The sequence below is a fragment of the Talpa occidentalis genome, unplaced genomic scaffold (genome assembly GCF_014898055.3).
Source record: "Talpa occidentalis isolate TD23 unplaced genomic scaffold, MPIMG_talOcc4v2.1 talOcc4.3, whole genome shotgun sequence".
NCBI classification, from domain to species: Eukaryota; Metazoa; Chordata; class Mammalia; order Eulipotyphla; family Talpidae; genus Talpa; species Talpa occidentalis.
The window spans coordinates 144,189,848-144,210,870 of record NW_023603184.1 but is presented as its reverse complement, the minus strand read 5'-3'; the positions used below and the strand labels follow the sequence as shown (position 1 = coordinate 144,210,870).

At 44.7% G+C, this 21,023-nt stretch overlaps 2 protein-coding genes across 2 annotated transcripts; both read left to right on the top strand.

Moving 5' to 3' along the window:
• The first annotated feature begins 1,549 nt into the window (after positions 1–1,549).
• Positions 1,550–2,077, top strand: LOC119254870 (60S ribosomal protein L21). The gene has a single exon (XM_037521918.2). The coding sequence runs from the start codon at positions 1,588–1,590 to the stop codon at positions 2,068–2,070; it is 483 nt and encodes a 160-aa protein (XP_037377815.1). The 5' UTR covers positions 1,550–1,587; the 3' UTR covers positions 2,071–2,077.
• Positions 2,078–10,040: 7,963 nt separating this feature from the next.
• On the top strand, positions 10,041–20,720 carry TM4SF20 (transmembrane 4 L six family member 20). The gene is made up of 4 exons (XM_037524164.2): positions 10,041–10,308; positions 15,266–15,331; positions 18,628–18,779; positions 20,360–20,720. Exons 1-4 carry the CDS (start codon positions 10,114–10,116, stop codon positions 20,640–20,642), a joined length of 696 nt encoding a protein of 231 aa, XP_037380061.1. The 5' UTR covers positions 10,041–10,113; the 3' UTR covers positions 20,643–20,720.
• Positions 20,721–21,023: the final 303 nt, after the last annotated feature.

Genomic DNA, 21,023 nt, shown 5'->3' with positions numbered 1-21,023 from the left:
ACCTTCCAGCCAAAGAAGCAAAGTCTGGAAATACAAAAGCCTTATAACACTATCACGGTACATACAAATGCCAATAAAATGATAAGGGACACACCTCAAGGTTAACACAGGACAGGACATTAGTGACGTTAAGTCACCACACACTAACAGCTATTTACTGCATATGTGATAGGTCTGTGGCAGGGACCCAGGCAAGGGACCACAGTAGGCAGCGATAAAGGGAACAGGGCAGCCACGGAAGGCCAGGAGGACTCGGTCAGGTCGAGGTCCAGCCTCAGGCTGGACATGGTGATGCCTGAGGAGTGGGATGTGGACCACGGCTTCCTGCGCCTCTCATCTGTCAGCTGCGGGTCCCCCAGCAGCTGGTCATCACTGGGCTTTCTAACAGGTGGGGCCTGAGGGAGACACAGAGACTTTCTACCCTGAAGCTCAAAGGCAGGAAAGCAAACCTAAAACTGGATCCCAGATGTGGGGGTGCAATGATGTAGGAGCCCCCTGTCTGGGAAAAACTGAAAAAGGCAGAGGGACACGCGAGAGGGTGGGCGGGCTGTGTGCTCTCTGGCTGCAGGCGCAGGATGGACAGAGTCTGCCCCCAGGGTCGCCCCGTCCTGGCTTAGAGTCACCACTCACGAGGACCTTGGGCAAAGGGCTTGACCTCGTTGAGGCTCAGCATCCTCGTGTTTAAAATTAGAATCCTGGAGACTTTCACTTTCTAGAGTGAGTGGGGGGAGGGAACGCTTGACCTAAATCTAGTTAAATGGGAACTAAAGTTTCAGTTTGTTGGCAGCCCCATCTCGAAAAAGGATGCATGGAAGTTATTTTGTTTTCTAGAGAGCAAAATGTAGACTATAATCACCGCAATGTGCCAGCGTCTAGAGCAAGGAAGGACTCAGTTTACTTAATAACACCCTGCACCCTGGGGGGCTTCATCCGTTGTTCTGAATGTCTGGCCTTCGCTGTGACTGGTCAGGAATTCTCTTTCCATGATGTGCCTTTCCACTGTCCAGATTTTCTCTGCCAGAGCAGACAAGGAATGGACTGTGGTTTGAAGTGTGGTTTGAAACTTTCCTTTTAACTTTATGTAGTTTCAAAAAAATTCTACAAATCATTTCCATTCCTGATAAGATGGTAGACTGGCTACCCCAAAATACCTTCCGTTGCCACAAACCACCAGGAAGTTCAGCACAGAACATACCAAGGCCCCCCCTTCAGCGCAGTGCTGTCTCAGAAGAGGGGCAGCCCCAGGGGAAGACATGGAAGAGGATGTGAGGAGACTGGCGGCTGCCTGGACCCCAGCAAGAGGAAGATCTGGCCTCTCTGGAAATTGGGGAGCTGTACCCTCAGAAAGCAGGGCTAGGAAGAGACCCATCAGGACACAGTGAGAGAGGCCACCCCTACCCCCGCCTGCTGTGCTCGGGTGGTGGAATAATGGGAGAGTCGCAGAATCGTGTCTACACACACACACACACACACACACTAAATTGTTCCTATTGTTCTATAATTTCCTCTTAATTTCTCTCTTAGGTATGTTCCAATATGTTCTCTACGCCTTTATCTCAACTTTTTAAAATCCAGTAAGTCGCCAAAATGACTAACACAAAGGGAAAGAGAAGAGGGACCCGCTATATGTTCTCTAGGCCTTTTAGAAAACATGGAGTTGTTCCTTTGGCCACATACATGCGAATCTATAAGAAAGGTGATATTGTTGACATCAAGGGGATGGGCACTGTTCAAAAAGGAATGCCCCACAAATGTTACCATGGCAAAACCGGAAGAGTCTATAATGTTACCCAGCATGCAGTTGGCATTGTTGTAAACAAGCAAGTAAAGGGCAAGATTCTTGCAAAGAGAATTAATGTTCGTATTGAGCACATTAAGCACTCTAAGAGCCGAGATAGCTTCCTGAAACGTGTGAAAGAAAATGATCAGAAGAAAAAGGAAGCCAAAGAGAAGGGTACTTGGGTTCAGCTGAAGCGCCAGCCTGCTCCACCTAGAGAAGCACACTTTGTGAGAACCAATGGGAAGGAGCCTGAGCTGCTAGAACCTATTCCCTATGAATTCATGGCATGATAGGTGTGCAAAAAGAAATAAAAGAGCTCTGGACTACAAAAATGTTTCACCTAATTGAGTAGAAGTGTGGTGTCCCCTCTCTAAAAAATATTTAAAGCAAACTTTTTAATTATATCGTAATTCATTGGATGGTGTCTTTATTAAAATTTAGTGGGTTTAAAAAAAAAAAAAAAAAAAAAAAAAAAGTTGCATAATGGCCATATTATGGATACGACTTCATTTGAAATCACAAAACCACCCCACGCATCCAATTCTCCTTATGTTGCTTTACTCTCCCATTGATAGGACCACTTTCTAAAATACTCAATATTTACCTGTCGTGTTTGTTTTTGGCTTCCTCCCGTGAGCATGTCAGGTCCAGAGGGGCTCTCATCTATCATGGGCTTTGTCCCTGCCTCCCTGACTGCTTTTCTGGCACAGCCCCTCCCTGCCCCTTACATGCGGCCCCCACCACTCCCCTGAACACATGCTGCACCGGGACCCTTCTGGACCTCAGCACCAGTGCCCCCACTTCAGTTTGCAGGCAGGTCTAGCCCTCACACTTGCAAAACGGAGATTGGAGTAAAGCAGAAGCCCATGGACTGTATGTCTAAATATGGAAACATTGGGGGCTGCCCTGGTGGCGCAAGGGGTTAAGACGCAACCTATGAAGCTATCTGCTGCCACTGCAGCACGAGTTCGATCCCCGGCCAGGGAGCTACCCACATGGCACAGCAGACCTCTCCTAACATGCCCGCTGCTCCCCTCAGCAGTGTATTTCAGTCAATCTGCCTGCTCTGCTCCCCATTCTGTCTCTGGTGAATCCTCTCACTCCCCACACCTCTGGCCTGTACCCCAGCTTTTGTATGCATAAATAAAAAATCTTTAATAAATAAATAAATAAGGGAACATCATAGATCACATTCACAGACCACTAAATAAAGTGTTGTTCTTTCTGCCTTGTCAAATACATCTCCACAGCAGCCAGATAAAGAAAGTGCGTGTGTGTCTGTGATTGGTAGATAAATATCAAAGAATTTAATTGCTCTTGCATTATGACCTGGTGTTCTGCTGATGGGTCAGGATGTTGGGTGAGTAGTAAAAGATTAATTAATTAATTAATTAATTATGTAATTAATCGATAAATAGATATTTATTTCTGGGTGTTTTTCCATATCTTCATTTCAGCAAAGTATTAAATATTTGTAATAGTAAAGATTTAATCCATAATTTATAGTCTATGGCAATAATCATCTGAAAGTATTAAAACTGAAATGGAATAAGTAGTATTTAAGCTGTACAAAATTTTGAACATATTTTTACCAGATATATTTCAGATATCTACTACCAGATTAATAAATAAATAAATAAATATATATATATATATATATATAACCAGGAACAAGGTAAAGGGCAAATGTAAAAAATTTTCAATCTTGGGCCTACCCTGGTAGCGCAGCGGTTGAGCGCTGGGTTCGATCCCTGGCCCTCTGCGAGGGTCCCACATGGTGCAGCAGACCTCTCCTGCCGCCCGCTGCTCCCCTCAGCAGTGTACTTCAGTCCTTCTGCCTGTTCTGTTCCTTGCTCTGGCTCTGGTGAATTCTCTCACCCTCCCGCGCTTCTGACTGTACCCAGTGCTTGTATAAATAAATAAATAATTCTTTAAAAAAATTTTTTTTAAATATTTTTCACATGCTTAAAAGTTGCCTTTCTTGAAAAAAAATCTTCAAAGTTAAAAGAGAAAATCAAATGATAATGAACATTCACATTGAAAATAAAACCATTTAAATCAAGCTGTAATGTTTATTTTTTAAGTGTAGTTAAATATTGGCAAATATTAAGTAAAAGTATTAAAACTCTTCTCTAGTCTAGCAATTAATGTCCATTTGTTGCCAAGGTAAAGGATAATAGCCTGCTTTTGTTATGTCTAGCTCTGTGTGTAATAAAAGCTAAGAGAAATAGGATTTGTTTAATATTGCAAAGATTGCTTTGTTAATACTTGCGACTGTGGCAAAATCAGACTAACATGAGACCCTCCAGCATCATGAGTTACATCTGGAGGAGACTCAAGAAAATGGGTGTTTGACACACCTTCCTGGAAATGACACTTTACTATGCAAGAGAGTTTTGTATTCTGCTGAGTGGAGGATGGGGTGAGTCAGTCTGTCTTTTCTCTTGCCTAAGTGTTTCCCCCACACTGATCCTCCTCCACACATTGTGAAGCCATCATCCGAGGAGACCCCAAGACAGTCCCAGGCAGGCAGCTCCTCGGAGTTGTAGATGAGCGTTCCTGGGCCTAGGCCGTGGGGGCATCCGTCATCTCAGGATCTGCCAGGCTTAGATCCAGGCTGAACTCTGGATCAGGGGAGCCGGATGGAGGGATGGGGGCGTGCAGGGGCCCTTGTACTCTTTGGTGTAATTATTTTGTATGCTGGTGGTGGGGGTACCCTACCCTGCCCCCAGGGGTCCTTTAGCCCAGCTGTGCTGGGTGCCCCAGGGGGGCCGGAGAACTGTGATGGCTGAAGAATCACCAAATCACCGGGTGGAGACCTCCTCTGTGCTGGGGGGCCCATCGCTGGGGCCTGCCTGGGCCCTTTGACTCCCAGGTCCCAAGGTCCCCAGGCAAATGCCTGCTCCTTGAGGGCCTTTCTTGCAAACAAGATCTACTTGGACCCCACTCTGTGTTGTATTTTGAGAGAAATGCATGTTTGACAAGTGCAAAATGATAATGACTTCCCCTGCCACTCCTACCATCCTGCTTATGGGCCGGGGGGACGGGCATCTTGCTCAGGGAGAGGCTGTGTTGGCTACCACTGAGCTGCCGGGGTTTAAGAGTAGGCCTGTTTGTGTGCACCTGCTCACACCTGTGAGTGCAGGATGACATGGGGTGGCACACGGCTTGCACCAGGGCTCCAAGTGTTGACTCTGTAACCTAGTCTTGCCACACTCAGAGTCCTCCTTTTGCTAACTTTTGAGTGACTCTTATTTGCAGAAGCTGCATGTTACTGGGGCAGCAAGAGACCTGAAAAGAGTGAAAAAGGCCTTACCAACTCCTCTTGAATCTGGGGCATGGGAGATTCAGGAAATGGCAGAGTTGAGGCCTCTCCTTGGTAGAGATGGCAGCCTTGAATGTCTTTCTTTTCACCATCTCTTAGTGGATCAGTGAGGACATTTGAATAAAAATGGAAATGTTTGCATATAGTAATTCTACTCATACATATAATGCAGACCAAGACTTCAGAATCAGATTTGCATAGCTTGTGCAGAAGATAAAGGTGACAGTAAAATATTTCAGCTCCTCAAAGTCCTAATGTCAATCGCAGCTGTAGCTGCAGGAAGGGCTGTTGCCAGAAGTGCCCCTTCTGGAAGCATTCCTCCAGCTAGGCAGGCGGCCAGCCTCTGGGCAGGTGCTGCTGGGGGCCAGGCACCCTCCCGACTTTGGGCATTCTGATCTCTCATTTTGGGCATTCTGATCTCTCATCTCTTCTGCATTGCCTAGATATCAAGCCTGTGATTTAAGAAAAAGATATCTGAGCATAAATCAGAAATTTCAACTTCAACTTCACATTGTGGGAGTGCAGCCTGACAGGGATCAGTCTTCTTAGATTCCCTGAGTCTGACCATCTTATTTACTCTCTTATAAAATAATAAGATTGAAGTAAGAGTCTCTAAGTCCCTTCACTTCTTTTCAGCATATGAATCTACTCAGGTCTCAAAACTGAACTCACAAGTTCACTGCCTGAAAGACGCTCTTATATACCTTGGCTACAGGGGGCATTAAAATTTGTTCCTGTCTCCATGCAAACAACTCCCAATGCACATGGCCCATCAACTCCACTGCATGAAAAGCAGGCCCCAGCTTGCACCTGTGGGTGCAGAACATTACATCAGGCAGCTCAGTGGAATGAAAAATGCCTTTCAGTACACTTTCTTCTTTGGAAATACACATTTTTGTTTGTGGAACTTCTGTATTTGTCTGCCTGCTTATACTGGGTTCACACTGTATATATTTTTTTTTAAAAAAGATTTATTTATTTATGCATACAAAAGCTGGGGTACAGGCCAGAGGGGAGGGGAGGGGGGGTGAGAGGATTCACCAGAGACAGAGTGGGGAGCAGAACAGGTGGATCTACTGAACTACACTGTTGAGGGGAGCAGCAGGCAAGACAGGAGAGGTCTGCTGAGCCATGTGGGATAGCTCCCTGGCTGGGGATCAAACTCATGTTGCAGTGAGTGGCTGTGGATAGCTTCATAGTGCTGAGACTTAACCCCTTGCACCACCAGGGAGGCCCCACACTGTATATATCTTACAGTTTCCTGTGTTCCCTAACTTTCCTAACCATAATTTCTGGAACAATGTTTCTGGCTTGTCATATAAATCCCACCGAAGTTAAGAAGCACTCACAGTGTCAGGTCAAATCCAGTGTTCCAGGGCCAGGCACTAGGTGTGGGGGTGTGGAGGGGCAGTACCAGCCCCAGCCAGTGGCTACCTAGATGGCAGTTGAAATGGTGTGTGATTGAACTTGGCCATTCCAAAGTGGCTTCTTGACTTCCCTGTCTTTCTGAGGACTGCAGCGGCAGAAGCTTCCCTGGGGTCGTTCAGTAGTCATGTCCTAGGAGGTATTCCTGGGAGCCAGCCCAGAGTCTGTCCTCTCAACATTTTTGCTCACATAATTCCCCAATTACATCTCTTCCTCCTTCACACAGCTAGAAGAATTTTGGTTTCTGCAACTGACACTGGGGTACCAAATGCCACTCTGAGCATCTTTTATGTCAAATTCTAGACATCCTTCAAAGTTGAAAGGAATTAGAGTTCTCCGTCCATCTTATAATCCCTTTCTTTCCATGAATTCCTTTTGCTATTTTAGTATAGCATGTGACAAGTTATTAGTATCCTTTTCTCCTTTATTTTGGTGGGTTTAAGTTGTAGTATTTTTGTTTGCAAAAAAGAAGAAATATTAGACACTCACTATTGGAAAATAAAGGGATATTTTATTATTATAAGAATATAGAAACATCTCACAGGAAAAAAAAAAGGTAGGATTTCAAAGGGTAGAAAATAAGAAGGAGAAAGCCATTGAGAAGTCAGGTTAACCACCTTTCTCTGCCTCCTTCTAAACCACATGGTCTCTAATTTCTTTCTCCTCTACTCCCTCCTTTTGTTTGCAGGTTTGATTTCTCTTTCTCCTGGCATAGCTTGTGAGTTTATATGATATGGTAAAGATTACTAGTTGCCTACCCAGTACACTCTGCCTCCTACCTCCCCACCTCCCATTACTGTTCTAAACAGGCATGCATCACTTGAAATAAATACTAACTTGTCCCAGACTCCCTTGCAGCTAAATGTTGCCACATGGCTACATTCTAGCCAATGAGCTGGGTCTTTAAAAAGAAGATGGATCAAAGAGATGGTGGACCCATGAGTTGAAAGTGGCAATCCCAGTTAGGCTCTGGAATACCTATCTTTGGATTATTCTGTGTAAAGAACTAAATTTCTATTCCCTTTAAGTTATTGCTAGTTTGCATTTTTTTTCATGCAATGAAAGCCTAATCATAACTGATAACACATATCCTTCCTTTGCATGTACAGTGAAGAGTAACTAGGGTGTCTTCAATTCTAAGCTCCCAGGAGAGAATGGAAGAGCTTAGTTTCTTTGTCTACCTGTATTCCTATAAGCAGTGACCAGGGGAGTAGATTTCCATAATACAAAAAAAAAAAAATGCAGAAGATCTATTCAAGGAAGTTGTGGGGTTATTTTCACAGAGGCAGGCATTTAGGCTGAGAGGAGACCTCGAAAGTTGTCTACCATACTTTTTCTTTTCCAGTTGTTAGCAAGTTCCCATTTTAGGTTTATCCTTAAATATCTCCCCCTTTATAAAGTACAGATTAGGGCCTCCCTGGTGGCTCAAGGGGTTAAGCACCCCACTGTGAAGCAATCCCCAGCCTCTGCAGCACGAGTTCGATCCCCGGCCAGCCAGGGAGCAACCCACATGGTGCAGCAGACCTCTCCTGACTCGCCCGCTGCTCCCCTCAGCAGTGTGTTTCAGTCAGTCTGCCTGTTCTGTTCCCTACTCTGCCTCTGGTGAATCCTCTCACCCCCCGCATCTCTGGCCTGTACCCCAGCTCTTGTATGCATAAATAAATAAATCTTAAAAAAAATAAAGTACAGATTATATTCCTACATTTTCTCACAATTCTTGAGATACATACTTTTTTTTTTTAAAGATTTATTTATTTATGTATACAAGCACTGGGGTACAGTCAGAAGCGCAGGAGGGTGAGAGAATTCACCAGAGCCAGAGCAAGGAGCAGAACAGGCAGACTGAGGAAGGACACTGCTGAGGGGAGCAGTGGGCGGCAGGAGAGGTCTGCGCGCCATGTGGGACCCTCGCAGGCGGCCGGGGAACGAACCAGCGAACAGCTTCGCAGCCCAGTGCTCAACCGCTGTGCCACCAGGGAGGCCCGAGATGCATATTTTTAGCCAGAAATCTGAGAAGCACTTAACGCAATGGAAGTAAGTTTTGTGGTGTCACAAGGAAAGCATGCTACATGCTCAGTTTTGGCTTTGGAGCAGAGTCTAGAAATCAGACTCTCGATTCTCAGAGTCAGGTAGAATCCTCCATTTGAAATTCTATGAAGAAACCAATATCTAAACAGCTTTTTAATTCAACAACTTGTGACGTCAGGAAAAGGATTTAAAATTGCAGAGTCTACATTAAAAAAATAGCTACCTCTTGCCAGGCAGTCCACCCAGCAATAAAGATTTAACATCTTTATATAATATTATAATTACATAATTTGTGTAATCCAGAGGGAGGGTAATTTTAAATGTTAATTTTTTTAACATTTATTTATTTATGCATAAAAGAACTGGGGTGTAGGCCAGAAGTGTGGGAGGTGAGAGGATTTACCAGAGACAGAGTGAGGAGCAGAACAGGCGGGTCTATTAAGATACACTGCTGAGGGGAGCAGTGGGTGAGACAGGAAAGGTCTGCTGTGCCATGTGGGTCAGCTCCCTGGCCAGGGAATCGAACTTGTGCTGAAGTAACTGTAGATAGCTTCATAGTGCTGTGTCTTAACCCCTTGAGCCACCAGGGAGGCCCCTTATATGTTAATTTTTAGAAAATAAATACACAGTGGTTCTAGACACCTCAGTCACAAAGCATCCCAATTATTAAGGGAGGCATCTCCCTGCTGGGTCTGCCAGTAACTGCCAGGAGCGGAGCCCGCTGGTCAACCCATGATGGTCAGTTAGCATAAGTGGGAACTTTGTATTTTACTGCCTATCCTCACTCCTAGAACTTCTTGAGGAGCTCATAAACTAGAAGGGGGACAATATGGAAACTGAGTCCAGAGATGTACTGTACATAACCAGGTAAGAGTTGAAGGTGTGACAATAAGAGATATGATGGCATCTCTCCAGTCGCTCTCCTAGTCCTGTTTCAGGTGAGAATGTGTTCAGTCTAGGGGCACTAATCACACCTCCCGTGAGTCTGAGATGGGCCACCTCTGAGTGGATTTGTCTACCAGACTGGAATAAGGAGTTTTCGTTTTGTGTGTGCAAACCTACAAACTAAAGCTGAACCTGGTCAAGATCATTTGCAGCACAGGAAATCTGTCCCCCAACACCACTATATTCACTTTCTCATTGAACAAGTTCAAAATTAGAAACGTCCATTCCTGTAACAGTATTAACCAGCAGGAATAAAAGGTTTATGGAATTACTCGGTCATCTCGTTCTTACTTTTTGTACAGAATACTAGTAAAATTTGGTAGAGAAACATTTTAAACCTCTTCTTTTTGTTTTGTCTTGATCTGTTTACATGCTTATCTAAGAGAAACTATAGATTTTTCCCCTTTCTCCCCCGCATCCCAGGATAATATCAAATTAAACTTACTTCCTTAATAGTTCTCAGTTGACTTGCAACACTGGACTCTGGACTATTTCCAGAAGTCATTTTTCATAATTGCTAAACTTTAACTAGAACCCAGGATAAAAGGCAGGCAGCGCCTCTGGCCGTGCCGAGCTGCCAGACAGACTCTCGCTGCACCAGGGAGGAACCATGACTTGCTGTGAAGGCTGGACGTCCTGCAACGGGATCAGCCTGCTGGTCCTGCTGCTGCTGGGCATCATCCTCAACGTCATCCCTCTGGCTGTCAAGTTCGTCGATGATGATGATGATCATAAGTTTTCTAAAAAAAACCCCATCTCTTGCTTTGAGTGGTGGTTTCCAGGAATTATAGGAGCTGGTGCGATGGTGAGTAATATTTCTTTGACTTGACTTAGAGAAAAGTCTTTACCTAATTCCTAAAAGCGTCTTTCCATGGGGTCATGAATGCCAGGACTCGGTTTGCATGTGTGTGAGTGCATGCGTGCCTTTGTGTGCGTGTGTGCACACATGAGTGTGTGCATGTGTTTTACGGATGATCAGTTACTGCTGCTGGTCTTATCTCCATATTGGATGAAAACTCTCCCTGGCCATTGTCTGTTAAACTTCGGCTGGGTACATTGGGCTTGAGTCCAGTTCGGCATCAGAAAGCTACGTGAAGAAGCCCTCCTCCAAAACTGATGGTTTCTTTTCCTTTAACTTCGTGAACGATCTGTTCATCCTGGGTGAGGTAGGGAGCGCCACTTTGAGGAAGAGCTTCTGGAAAGCTGTAGGTTATTCTTCAAACTGCCATGAAAGTTCTCTGCTGGGATGGGAGAAAACACATCCCTCCACGGGGAGATGCAAAGGCAAGTCCTGTGCCCATTCTCTGCCCTCCGCCAGTCTCCTCTCTGACCATTCACCTCCTGTGAGCTTACGTTCCTTGGCATCTGCTTAGACCAGACGCCAGGGGCAGCTGGCTGAGCCTAACCACTGAGGGCAATTTCCAAGAATTCCTCAAAGTTGCCACATTAAAACACCCCACTTTCAACAGAAATTGGCTCAACCACAAACCCCAACAATACAAAAAAGTTCTTGCTGGCGTTACAGAGCCTGAGGGGGTGACGGCACAATATTCTCCGGGTGTTCTTAGGGAGTGGGGAGAGGTGAGAGGAGACCCAGAAAGAATGCCTGCCAGGTGCAGCTACTGTCACACCTGACACAGGAGTCCCATTTCATCTCTACAGCTATCAGCCTCGGCAGATCTTATCATTTCTATGTTAACAGCCCAGTCAGAGTGTTTGGAATGTTCACAAGGTTACACACACTCACTTTGTGAAACGCTGGAAACCCAGGTCCAAATTATTCCGACACCATCTGAGGCTCTACTTTCCACTCTGTATGGGGTACAGAGTCTCAACACCTGTATCCCAGCTGAGAACAGGAAAGGGAAAAATCCAAAAATGTAAGTGATCAGGAAACTGAGGCATAGATAGATGATATGACTGTGAGAGTTTCAGAGAATCTGGACTTCCTTGTTCTATGACTAAATTCATTTTATCACCCCCAGTAAATATTAACAAAGGGCATCACACCAGGCTCTCTCCATTACTTCGTAATGTAGAACACCATCATCAAAGCATCAAGTCACTGTTTGATAACTTCAACAGGCACTTTGTAGATTCAACCTCAAGCTCTAGACTAGACTCACCAGCAAAGTAGGGGCTCACAGAGTACTGAGGATACAGGCTTGTTGTCATGGTCCTCAGCTAGATGGAATGTGAAAGAACATCTTAAAAGGAATCGTATCTTTTACAACAAGTCAAAATAGGGACTTGTTGATAATATTAAACCCTGACTATATTTGGAAATACACAGAAAAGTTGATACAGAAGAAATCACTGCCAGTATTCAGCATTTTTATCAAGGTTCTTGAAATCTTCCCCAAACTGCTTGGCATTGTCAGTTAGCAGACCTTTGGAACAGGGCAGTTTGCAGGGAGTAGCTAATAATAGAACTATTATGATGTATCCAAAACAGAGGTAAACATCTGCATCTTTGAAACCATGACTAAGAGTCAGATTGTTTTGAAATTAAGTATCTTCAACTATTATCTTCTAAAAGGAAAAAATCAATGCAAGTTATTTTTCCAAGTACTTAATAAAGACTTGAACTGTTCCTTCTAAAAAGATAAAGGTCATTTTATCTTAAATAAGATTAATTGGAAGTCTGATGTTACTCATGCTTGTTAGTGAGGTCACTTGTTACATAATGACAATTCATCAATTATGAAAATATTAACAGAGAACAAATTATTGAATGCTAAGCAAATTAGAAAAATTGAGCATGAGAGTTTTTAAAATGCAGTTTGTATATTTTTGATGAGCTATGGGCTTGGTGTTTTTAAAGGTTTATTTATTCATGCACACAAGAACTGGGGCATAGGCCAGATGTGTAGGAGGGTGAGAGGAGTCACCAGAGACAGAGCGGGGAACAGAACAGGCAGGCTGACTGAAAACACTGCTGAGGGGAGCAGTGGGAGAGACAGGAGAGGTCTGCTGTGCCATGTGGGCATCTCTCCAGCAGGCAATCGAACCCGCGCTGCAGAGTCTGCTGACAGCTCCATAGCACTGCGCTCAACCACCTACGCCACCTGGGTTTTTTGTGTTATTCATGCTCAAGTACTTAGAGGAATCCCCAAAGTTTGAATTCTATCACAGAGGTTTAATGGCCTACAGCTCTTTGTACTTCGTTTATGAAATCATATGCCTTATTACTAAAATTGGATGAAAGTATACTTTTTTTGTAAGGAAAATGAACTACACTATTCCTTTCTTTATAAAAAACAAAAGATTATCAAGACTCAATTTCACAAAAACTCATGCATTCAAATGTGCTTAGGAATCAAAGAGAACACATTCTCATAGTTATTTTCATAGATTATCTGGAAGATTTATAATCCAGTCATATATATACTTTTGCACTTTCATATCTTAAGGTCCATTCTATACAAAGTCCCTTCAATTCCCAAAGCTCTGAATGAGCAAAATGACTGCAGTACAGTGAGCTATCAAGTTACCCACAACAACACAACAAAGATGTGTTAACATGCCATGAAGTCAGTTGGGTGGGGATTCACACACTAAACTTTATGAAACTGCTTTGCCAGGGAAGGGAACTATGAAAGTAAAGATTCAGCATTATCAAAATAAATTAATTTCAAGAAAATGAGCAGTTTAATTTATATCAATGAAGAAAAATGGAATGATTTATCCATTTAAGTTGTTGTTCCTTTTAGCAGATTCATTAATTTTCCAAATAAGGGATTGGTAAGTTGTTTTTCAATGAAGAGCCAGATAGTGAATATTTTAGCTACACTCTCTCACAACTATTCATTTCTACTGCTGGTGTGCAAAAGCAGCAATGGACACATGTGAGTGAATGGATGCGTTCTAATAAAACTTTATTTGTAAAAAAGAGATGGTGGGCCAAAATTTACCAGTTCTTGCTCTGAATAATTTGTTCTTTAAACTCAGAAGCCAGTACAAAAGAAGCTTTGTCCGTGAACGCTGACATGGGACTGAGATTTGTTTTCCCTTCTGGGCTCTCAGTTACACTCCAAGATGGCTGAGCTGCAGCGAACATGTCAGCACTGAGTTGAGGGTGTTGGTGTTTGGGGAAACATGTAATCAAAGCTTGATAGCAAGACGACCCACGGAGTCAGAATGGGGTGAAGTCTACCAGCGAAACTGCCTTTTAAAGATGTAAACCTTGGGGCCTTCCCTGGTGGCGCAGGCATTTGAGCGCTGCGCTGTGAAGCTGTCCGCAGTCTCTGCAGCGGCCTCCGGCGAGGGTCCCACATGGCGTGGCAGACCTCTCCTATCGCGCCCGCTGCTCCCCTTAGCAGTGTATTTCGTCAGTCTGCCTGTCCTGTTCCCCGCTCTGGCTCTGGTGAATCTTCTCACTCTCCCGCACATCTGGCCTGTACCCCGGTTCTTGTATAAATAAATAAATAAGTCTTTAAAAAAAAAAAAAAAGATGTAAACCTTGGACCTGTTCTGCAAGCACAAAGGCAGACATGGTCTTGGAGGAAAGGGCCAGGGAGGACAGTGAGGGGTGCCAGGGTGGTGGTGGTGGGGAGGATGAATCTACTCTGGGCAGGGATGGAAGAGAATTGCGAGAGTCGTGGTTGAGAGTCAGGGCTTGCAGGCCCACTGCCAAGTCCTGAGCCCCAACTCTTCCACATTCTTTTCAAGTTACTCAAACTTTCTCTGCCTGCTTTTTCATTGGTAAAACTGGGATAAAAATAGCAGCTCTCAGGGGACTGTTATGAAACTGGAATGAACTAAAACATGTATGAACGTCCAACAGCGCCTGCCATGGAGTTAGACTCAATAAGAGGTTTAGGAAACAAGAGCAGGAGGCAAGAACAGAGGGCCGATATGCCGAGATGGCAAAAGAAACTCATGACTAGAATTTCTTAAGTGGAAGGAAGTGCTTGATAGTCACTCCTCAGTGACACAAACTTCCTCCAGTAAGAGTTGCTAGTCACAGCTGGTGACTAGATCTTGTGAAAGGTGTGAGCCTAGGGTGTGGCGGCATTTCCTGCAGCTTTCCTCAGGCGAGCATTTCCCTGACACAGATGGTGAAGCACACAAGCCTTCTGGACACAGGACAAAGCCAGGCCATCGCAGATCATGGGCAAAGAACAGAAAGGGGAAAGTGGAGCCAAAAGTAATGCTCAACCCATCAGTGTGGGGAGCCCGTGGGTTGGCAGTGACCCCGAGAGTGAGAGAAAACTCAGGGACACCTGGGAGAGGGAGGCGAGAGAACTCCTAGTTGGCAACTGCCAGGGGAACCCGGCCTTTCATTTCTTTTCTGGATGCTTGCCAGATGGACCCACAGAATTTTGGGGCAATTGTCTAAGTCACTGCAGATGACCCTAACCACTCCTGGCTTCCTCCCTCCCACCCACCCCCCAGAACAAAAGGAAGTGAATTTTGAATGATGCAACCAATTCCTTTAGAAACCATTCTTCCAAAATGCGGGAGTAAGTCACTACCTATTACACAAAGTTTCTTTAACGATGCCCAGAGTATACTGAGCAGGTGCATGGCAGACCCCAGGGCTACTATTCTGAAGTGCCCATGCCAGCCCCTTGGGTAACTGTTCACCAGGGGAGGTGGGGATCACCAGGGCCGAAGGACTGAAGACATGGCCAGGTCTCCCTTGTGATCTCTGGAGCCCTGATTTCCCAGCACTGGCGGCAGCTGCGAGGACGCGGTGACTGCCTCTCCGTCTGGTGAGAAGGAATAACCATCATCTTTTCTGTGGATGTCCTTTTCAGGCCATTCCTGCCACGACAATGGCCTTGGCGGCAAGAAAAAGAGGATGCTGCAACAACAGAGTTGGAGTGAGTATGGGCCGTGGCCGGGAGCGGGAGGTCCCCGGAGTCACAGCATCTCTGGTGGGGGGGGGGGTGTCTCGTCTCAGAGACGCTTACAGTGACTCAGTGATGAAATGGACAGTGACGAGGTTTTCTTCTGTCAACAAAAACACAGCTTGGTGGCCTGCAAGCCACCTCCATCGTCAGCTTCCCCCCAGGCATTCCGAGAGGGGGTTGCTGAGTCATGCTCGGATCTGTGAGCAACTTCCAAACAGTCCAATACTTGTTAGTTTTGGGGTGTGTATAAAATCCTTAGGGAAAAGGTGCCCTCAGTTCTCTTGTGCCTATGAAAGACCAATTTCACAGCATCGGAACGCTAATTGTTAACCAAGGGAGACACTAGTTATTTTTCTCAGACATCTGGTACACACCTACCATATAGAAACTTGGAACTAAAGGGAAATTAATATTTATTAGCCTTCTGTCACTTAGCTCATAACCCTTAAATATGTTGTCTCATTGAATTCTCCCAAAACCCTTAAGTGAGAAATACTAGGATCTCTGTTTTATGGACCGAGAAACTAGTCCTCAGAGAGGTCCCACAGCTGGTGTTACGTTTCTCCAGCGTCCTCAGACCGAGTTCACAGTTGGGGATCAGGGACAGCTCCTCTTGCTGTGAACATTGTTCCTAAGGACGCAGAAGTCTCTAGTCTCCTCCAAGCGGGGCGGGGGAAACAGATCAACAAAGGAGCAGTCACTATGCCTGGCGAGTGTGAGGTCTGAAAGCAACGGTTCACAGCACCATGGGGACATTAGCTCCCCTAGGAAGATCCTGAAGACACCCGTGCCAGGTGGTCCCCAGAGATTCTCCATCAACATTTTTCTAGGCCCCCCAGATGATTCCAATGTGCCAAAAGGGGTGAGAATCAGTCTTTAAAAGGGAACAGGTTTATATTTCAGAAGATATTTTCCTGACACTGATATGCATCTAGGATTGTCATTACTAAGCTAATTCTTTAGTTTTTATTCTTGGTACACTATAGGTACTCAATAAATAGTACCATTCAGTTTTCCTTCCCTGTCACCTTTCTTTATAAGTAATTAAGAGTTTGACTTTGTGTTATGTAATTTCTTCTTGCAACATTCTTGAGAAAGATAGCGGAGATATTTCTGAGTCCCCAAATTCAAAAATATCAAAAACTCAGATTTTTTTTCTCAAGCTCTATTTCCTTTTTCCTGCACGTCTTTTCATACAAATGCACCATCTTTCCAATGACCAATAACGTCTGCTCTCTCCCTTGAGGATACAGTGAGTAGAGAACAACAAAGACACTTTTACAAGCAGCCTGTGGGTTTAGCGCACCAGGTTTTGCTCCCCTAGACCAGCCTCAGAAATTGGAATTCAAGCTTCAGCAACACTAGAGTTTATTAGATGCTGGGGAGTGTAGGCTCCCGGAGTTCTGGGGAAGCAGGTGCTGTGAATCAGGCTCATGCTTAATTAATAACACAGCCCACAGGCCATTATATTGATTAACTGCAGTTATCTCACTCAGTGGCAGCCATGTGAGGTCACTGTTTGAGTCAGATCTCCTTATCTTCCCAGTCTAGATAATCCCAAAGAAAGTGACAAAGGTTAGACCTTGGGAGAGCAGGAAAGGGGTCACCCAGACTGGGCCCCCAACTTTCTCTGTTCCTTGTTCTTTGCTGTGCCCAGATCTTGATTGCTTCTGAACCCTCTGGCCTGGCTGAATCGTTTCAGTGAGCTCCTACTCTGAAGGGGATTCAAATCCCCAGAATCACTCCCAAAGCCAGACCCTTTCACAGTGGTGAGAAGTTAGAAATCATCGGTGACCAAAATTTAAACGGAGTGGCACTTCTTGATGAGCAGAGCGAGGCAGCCTATGCAGACCGCAGGCTCATGGAATCAGCAACAGAATCAGACTCCCAGGCTGTCACTCTGGGCTTCCAGCTGGAAAATCCTGGCGAGGTGATGGGGTCTGTGCATCGGCGTTTTCCAGCTGAGATCCTGGTTTGTCAACCTCCCTGAATTGCAGGTTTCTCATTTGTAAAATGGGAATAACAGCACCTACCTTTTCGGGTCACTGAAAAGATTAAATGAGGACATATGTGCAGCCAATGTCCCTTGACACACACCTGTGTAGGCAGCCACTGATCCTGCCTACTCATGGAAGGCAGAGCCGAAGAACTCGAAACCCTCTACCATCCACCCTATTATCCCACCCACGGAACAGGGAAAGTGTTCCTTCACTTCATTCCTGCAGGTTTACAAGTGATTTAATTATCACTAAAGCAACATAGAGCTTCTTTTTGGAAAACACACATATACCAGTTTTCACTTGGGCCCTACTGTTTCCTGTTACAAGTTCCATCAGTGCTGTGTTTCTGCCACTCTGACTCATGAGCTTAAACGTTACTTTTCTCCTCTGACACAAGCAGTTCTCAACTGGGGTAATTTTGCCCCATTCAGGGGACATTTTGCACTCTCTGGATTCATTTTTGGTTGTCACGGTTGGGGGAGATCTGCTACTGGCACCCAGTGGGCAGAGACCAGGGATGATGCTAAACACCCCACTATGTTCAGTAAGGGCCCCAAGAAAAAAGGCACAATGTCAGCAGAGCTGAGGATGAGACACTGACTGGTCAGCAGGATGCTGTCCATCTGGAGGTCAAGAGACCAGATGCGAGGGGGCCTCCCTGGCGGTGCAGGGGTTAAGTCTCAGCGCTATCACCTCTATGGCCTGAGTTCAATCTCCCAGCCAAGGAGCTGACCCACATGATGCAGCTCCCCTCAGCAGTGTGTTTCAGTAGATCTGCCTGTTCTGCTCCCCACTCTCTCTGGTGAATCCTCTCACCCTCCCCCCACACCTCTGGCCTACACCTCAGTTCTTCTATGCATCAATCAATCAAGCAATCAATCAATCTTTAAAGAGAGAGAGACCAGATGTGAAAATGTGGGAGGTTAAGATATAGTCAAGTTTCTGTAAGCAGAAAGTTCACAGAAGAGGGTGGGAGGAAGCAGATCTCAGTAGAGTTGAAATGAACAGCCCTCAGGTTAATGGTTCAAAATTTTCAGAGACAACAGCAAGCCCCACAGACTCCTAGGGAGTCTAGTCGAATGGCAGAGGCCTTGTTCTCTACCTTGTCTGCTAATGCACAACTCATCAACCAGTGACCGTAGGTCTAGGACCCTAAGGTGGCTGGAAAGCAGCAGCAGCTCACTCAGGCGGCGACATAAACTGCTGAAACTTGAAAGAGACCCACGATGGGGGATAACGTGCACATGGACCTATTTTATTTTTCAGATGTTTCTTTCATCGTTTTTGAACGTGATCACCATCCTTGGTGCCGTGTACTGCATGTGGGTTTCTCTGTGCGCTCTCTCAGAAGGTCCTCTCATTTGTAACCCTCAAGACTACAAGAATGTCAGTTGTGAATTTTCGTTCAAAAAATTAAAGTGAGTAGATTTTCAATACCTCTCTGCCTTATACAGCTGCAGCTAGTTAGATGGCAATAATGCTGTGTTTATCTTTGATGAAACTGCAGCGGCAGATTCTTAAGGATTCAGTACATTAATCCCAAAAGCTCAGTCTTGGGAAGTGGCGGCATCACTATGTGGGTACAGTTGCTCGGCGGGTATGGTCTCGTCTAGGAGTTGGTTCAGATGGCTTAGCCTTGTCTTTTAAAAATCAGTGGCTGCATATGTGTATAAATATTTTCTGGAAGTATATACCAGAAACTTAACTTGCACCCTGTAGGACAGAGGGGAACATTTACTTTCTATCCTACAGAACTATGTGTAAGTCTGAGCATGTACCGCCTTTATAATTTCAGAAACTGAATGAAAAACTCACCCAACAAAGTCTATAGCATGATCTATAAGCCAGAAAAGAAACAAAGCAGCCAACAGGTTCATGCAGACATACTATACTATAAAGTAGGCATGGGAACGAATCGAGTTTGTCATGTAGTAACAACTAATACTGAAGAGTTCTATGTAACTAGTTCACTGTAGTCTCATATCGTGGTTCTGGACTGAATCTAGGCACAACTTGTAAAAGTGCCAGAATAAGACAATCTAATTCAGTAGTTACACAGACGTAGCTCAGTTTGAAAAATAACCAGAATTCACTTTTACAGTCACATTTTTCCTCCTTGTCCCTTCCTTGCCTACATTAAAAAAGAACATCGAAATATATATGCCACAGTTGTCTAAATCCAAGCCCAAAAGAAATTCCCTTTACTAATATTTCTGACGCGTAAGATTAGAGATTTCAACCACAGACGCCAGACACAGGCAGTCCTGTGCTGATGCCTGCTCGCCATGTGAGTAGGTACCAGGCGAGCCTGGAGACAAGAGTACTCCAGGTGTTCCCACTCTAGCTGGGGAGAGAGTCACGGAGAGCAAACTTACGCTCGCTGCAAACTTCCAAGGGCTGACTCATATTGCATGTGCTAAAAATACTGTTTTCCCAAATTGAATGTGAGCTGTTGATAACAACACAAACTCTCAACACTATTTCTCTGTCATAAACTAATCACCTCAGAGTTGATGTGTTACGGTCAGAAGTTTCTCATTTTCCGTATTTTACTACAACAGGCCTAAAACATCTTAATCAGACATATTAAATATCTTTTGTGAGCAAAAGTTGTGTATCTGGTTGCGAGACACAATGCTGAAGTTTTGCATTAGGAACTGAGTTCCTTGAAAGAGGGAGGCGCTTCATTGCCACAGTTTAGCTAGAAGAGTGCTGGGAAAAATAGCTTCAAGCACATAAATTGTTGGTATCTAGCGAGCTGGGAAAGAGACTGACGACAATTTCATGTGGCTCCATCTGAGCCGGTACCATAGAGATGTCTGCTAACTGATGGGATATATAGAATGTTTTGTGACTATGAGGTACGTGGCCCAGCAAGCTTTCTGCGTGTTTTACAGTACTCGTCCGTTTCTGGGCACAGCGCTGTGTTTTTTTTTCTTTTTATGATGGTCGCTGATATTCCCATATATCTAACTCTGTCATTTCTTTGATTTTGCAGTGAGTTTGATTCAGAATCCTTCAACTTGCAGTGGTTCTTAAGTGAATCTTGCAGATCTCCCATTGGCTCCAATAACCACACCAACATCACAGGCAATATCTGGGATAAGGACAAATGGGATTTAGATTCTCAAGAAAACAGAGAGAGGGTCATCCACATCTCCGTATTTTTAGGTCTCCTGCTCGTGGGCATCCTGGAGCTCCTTTTTGGGTTCAGCCAGATAGCCATCGGCTTCCTGGGCTGTCTGTGCGGGGTCTCTAAGCGGAGGGAACGGTACGTGTAGTTCCAAGCCAGTAAGATGGCAGGATAAGCAGCTGGAATCATGTGCGATTACATTTACAAGACTTTCTTTTAGAAGTTAGAAGTTCAATAATGGAACATTAACTAGAAAGCTTATTTTAGTGAGCCATTTTAGTCCAAAGAGCTGTTTTTAAGGCTACCTTGAAGGTGATTAAAAAAAAAAAATCCACTTCTCACATATAAAGCAAGTTGGCAGATGCACAACACTTTCATATGGCAAGGAAAAATCATCAGTGGTTGACTTTGGGGAGAAATGGAGAGAAATTTGTTTCCTATTTTTCTAGACTTCTCTACAATTTGAATTCTCTAACTCTGTATTCTTGCCTGGAGAGAGGAAAAAAACAAGAGGGGAACTGAAAACAAG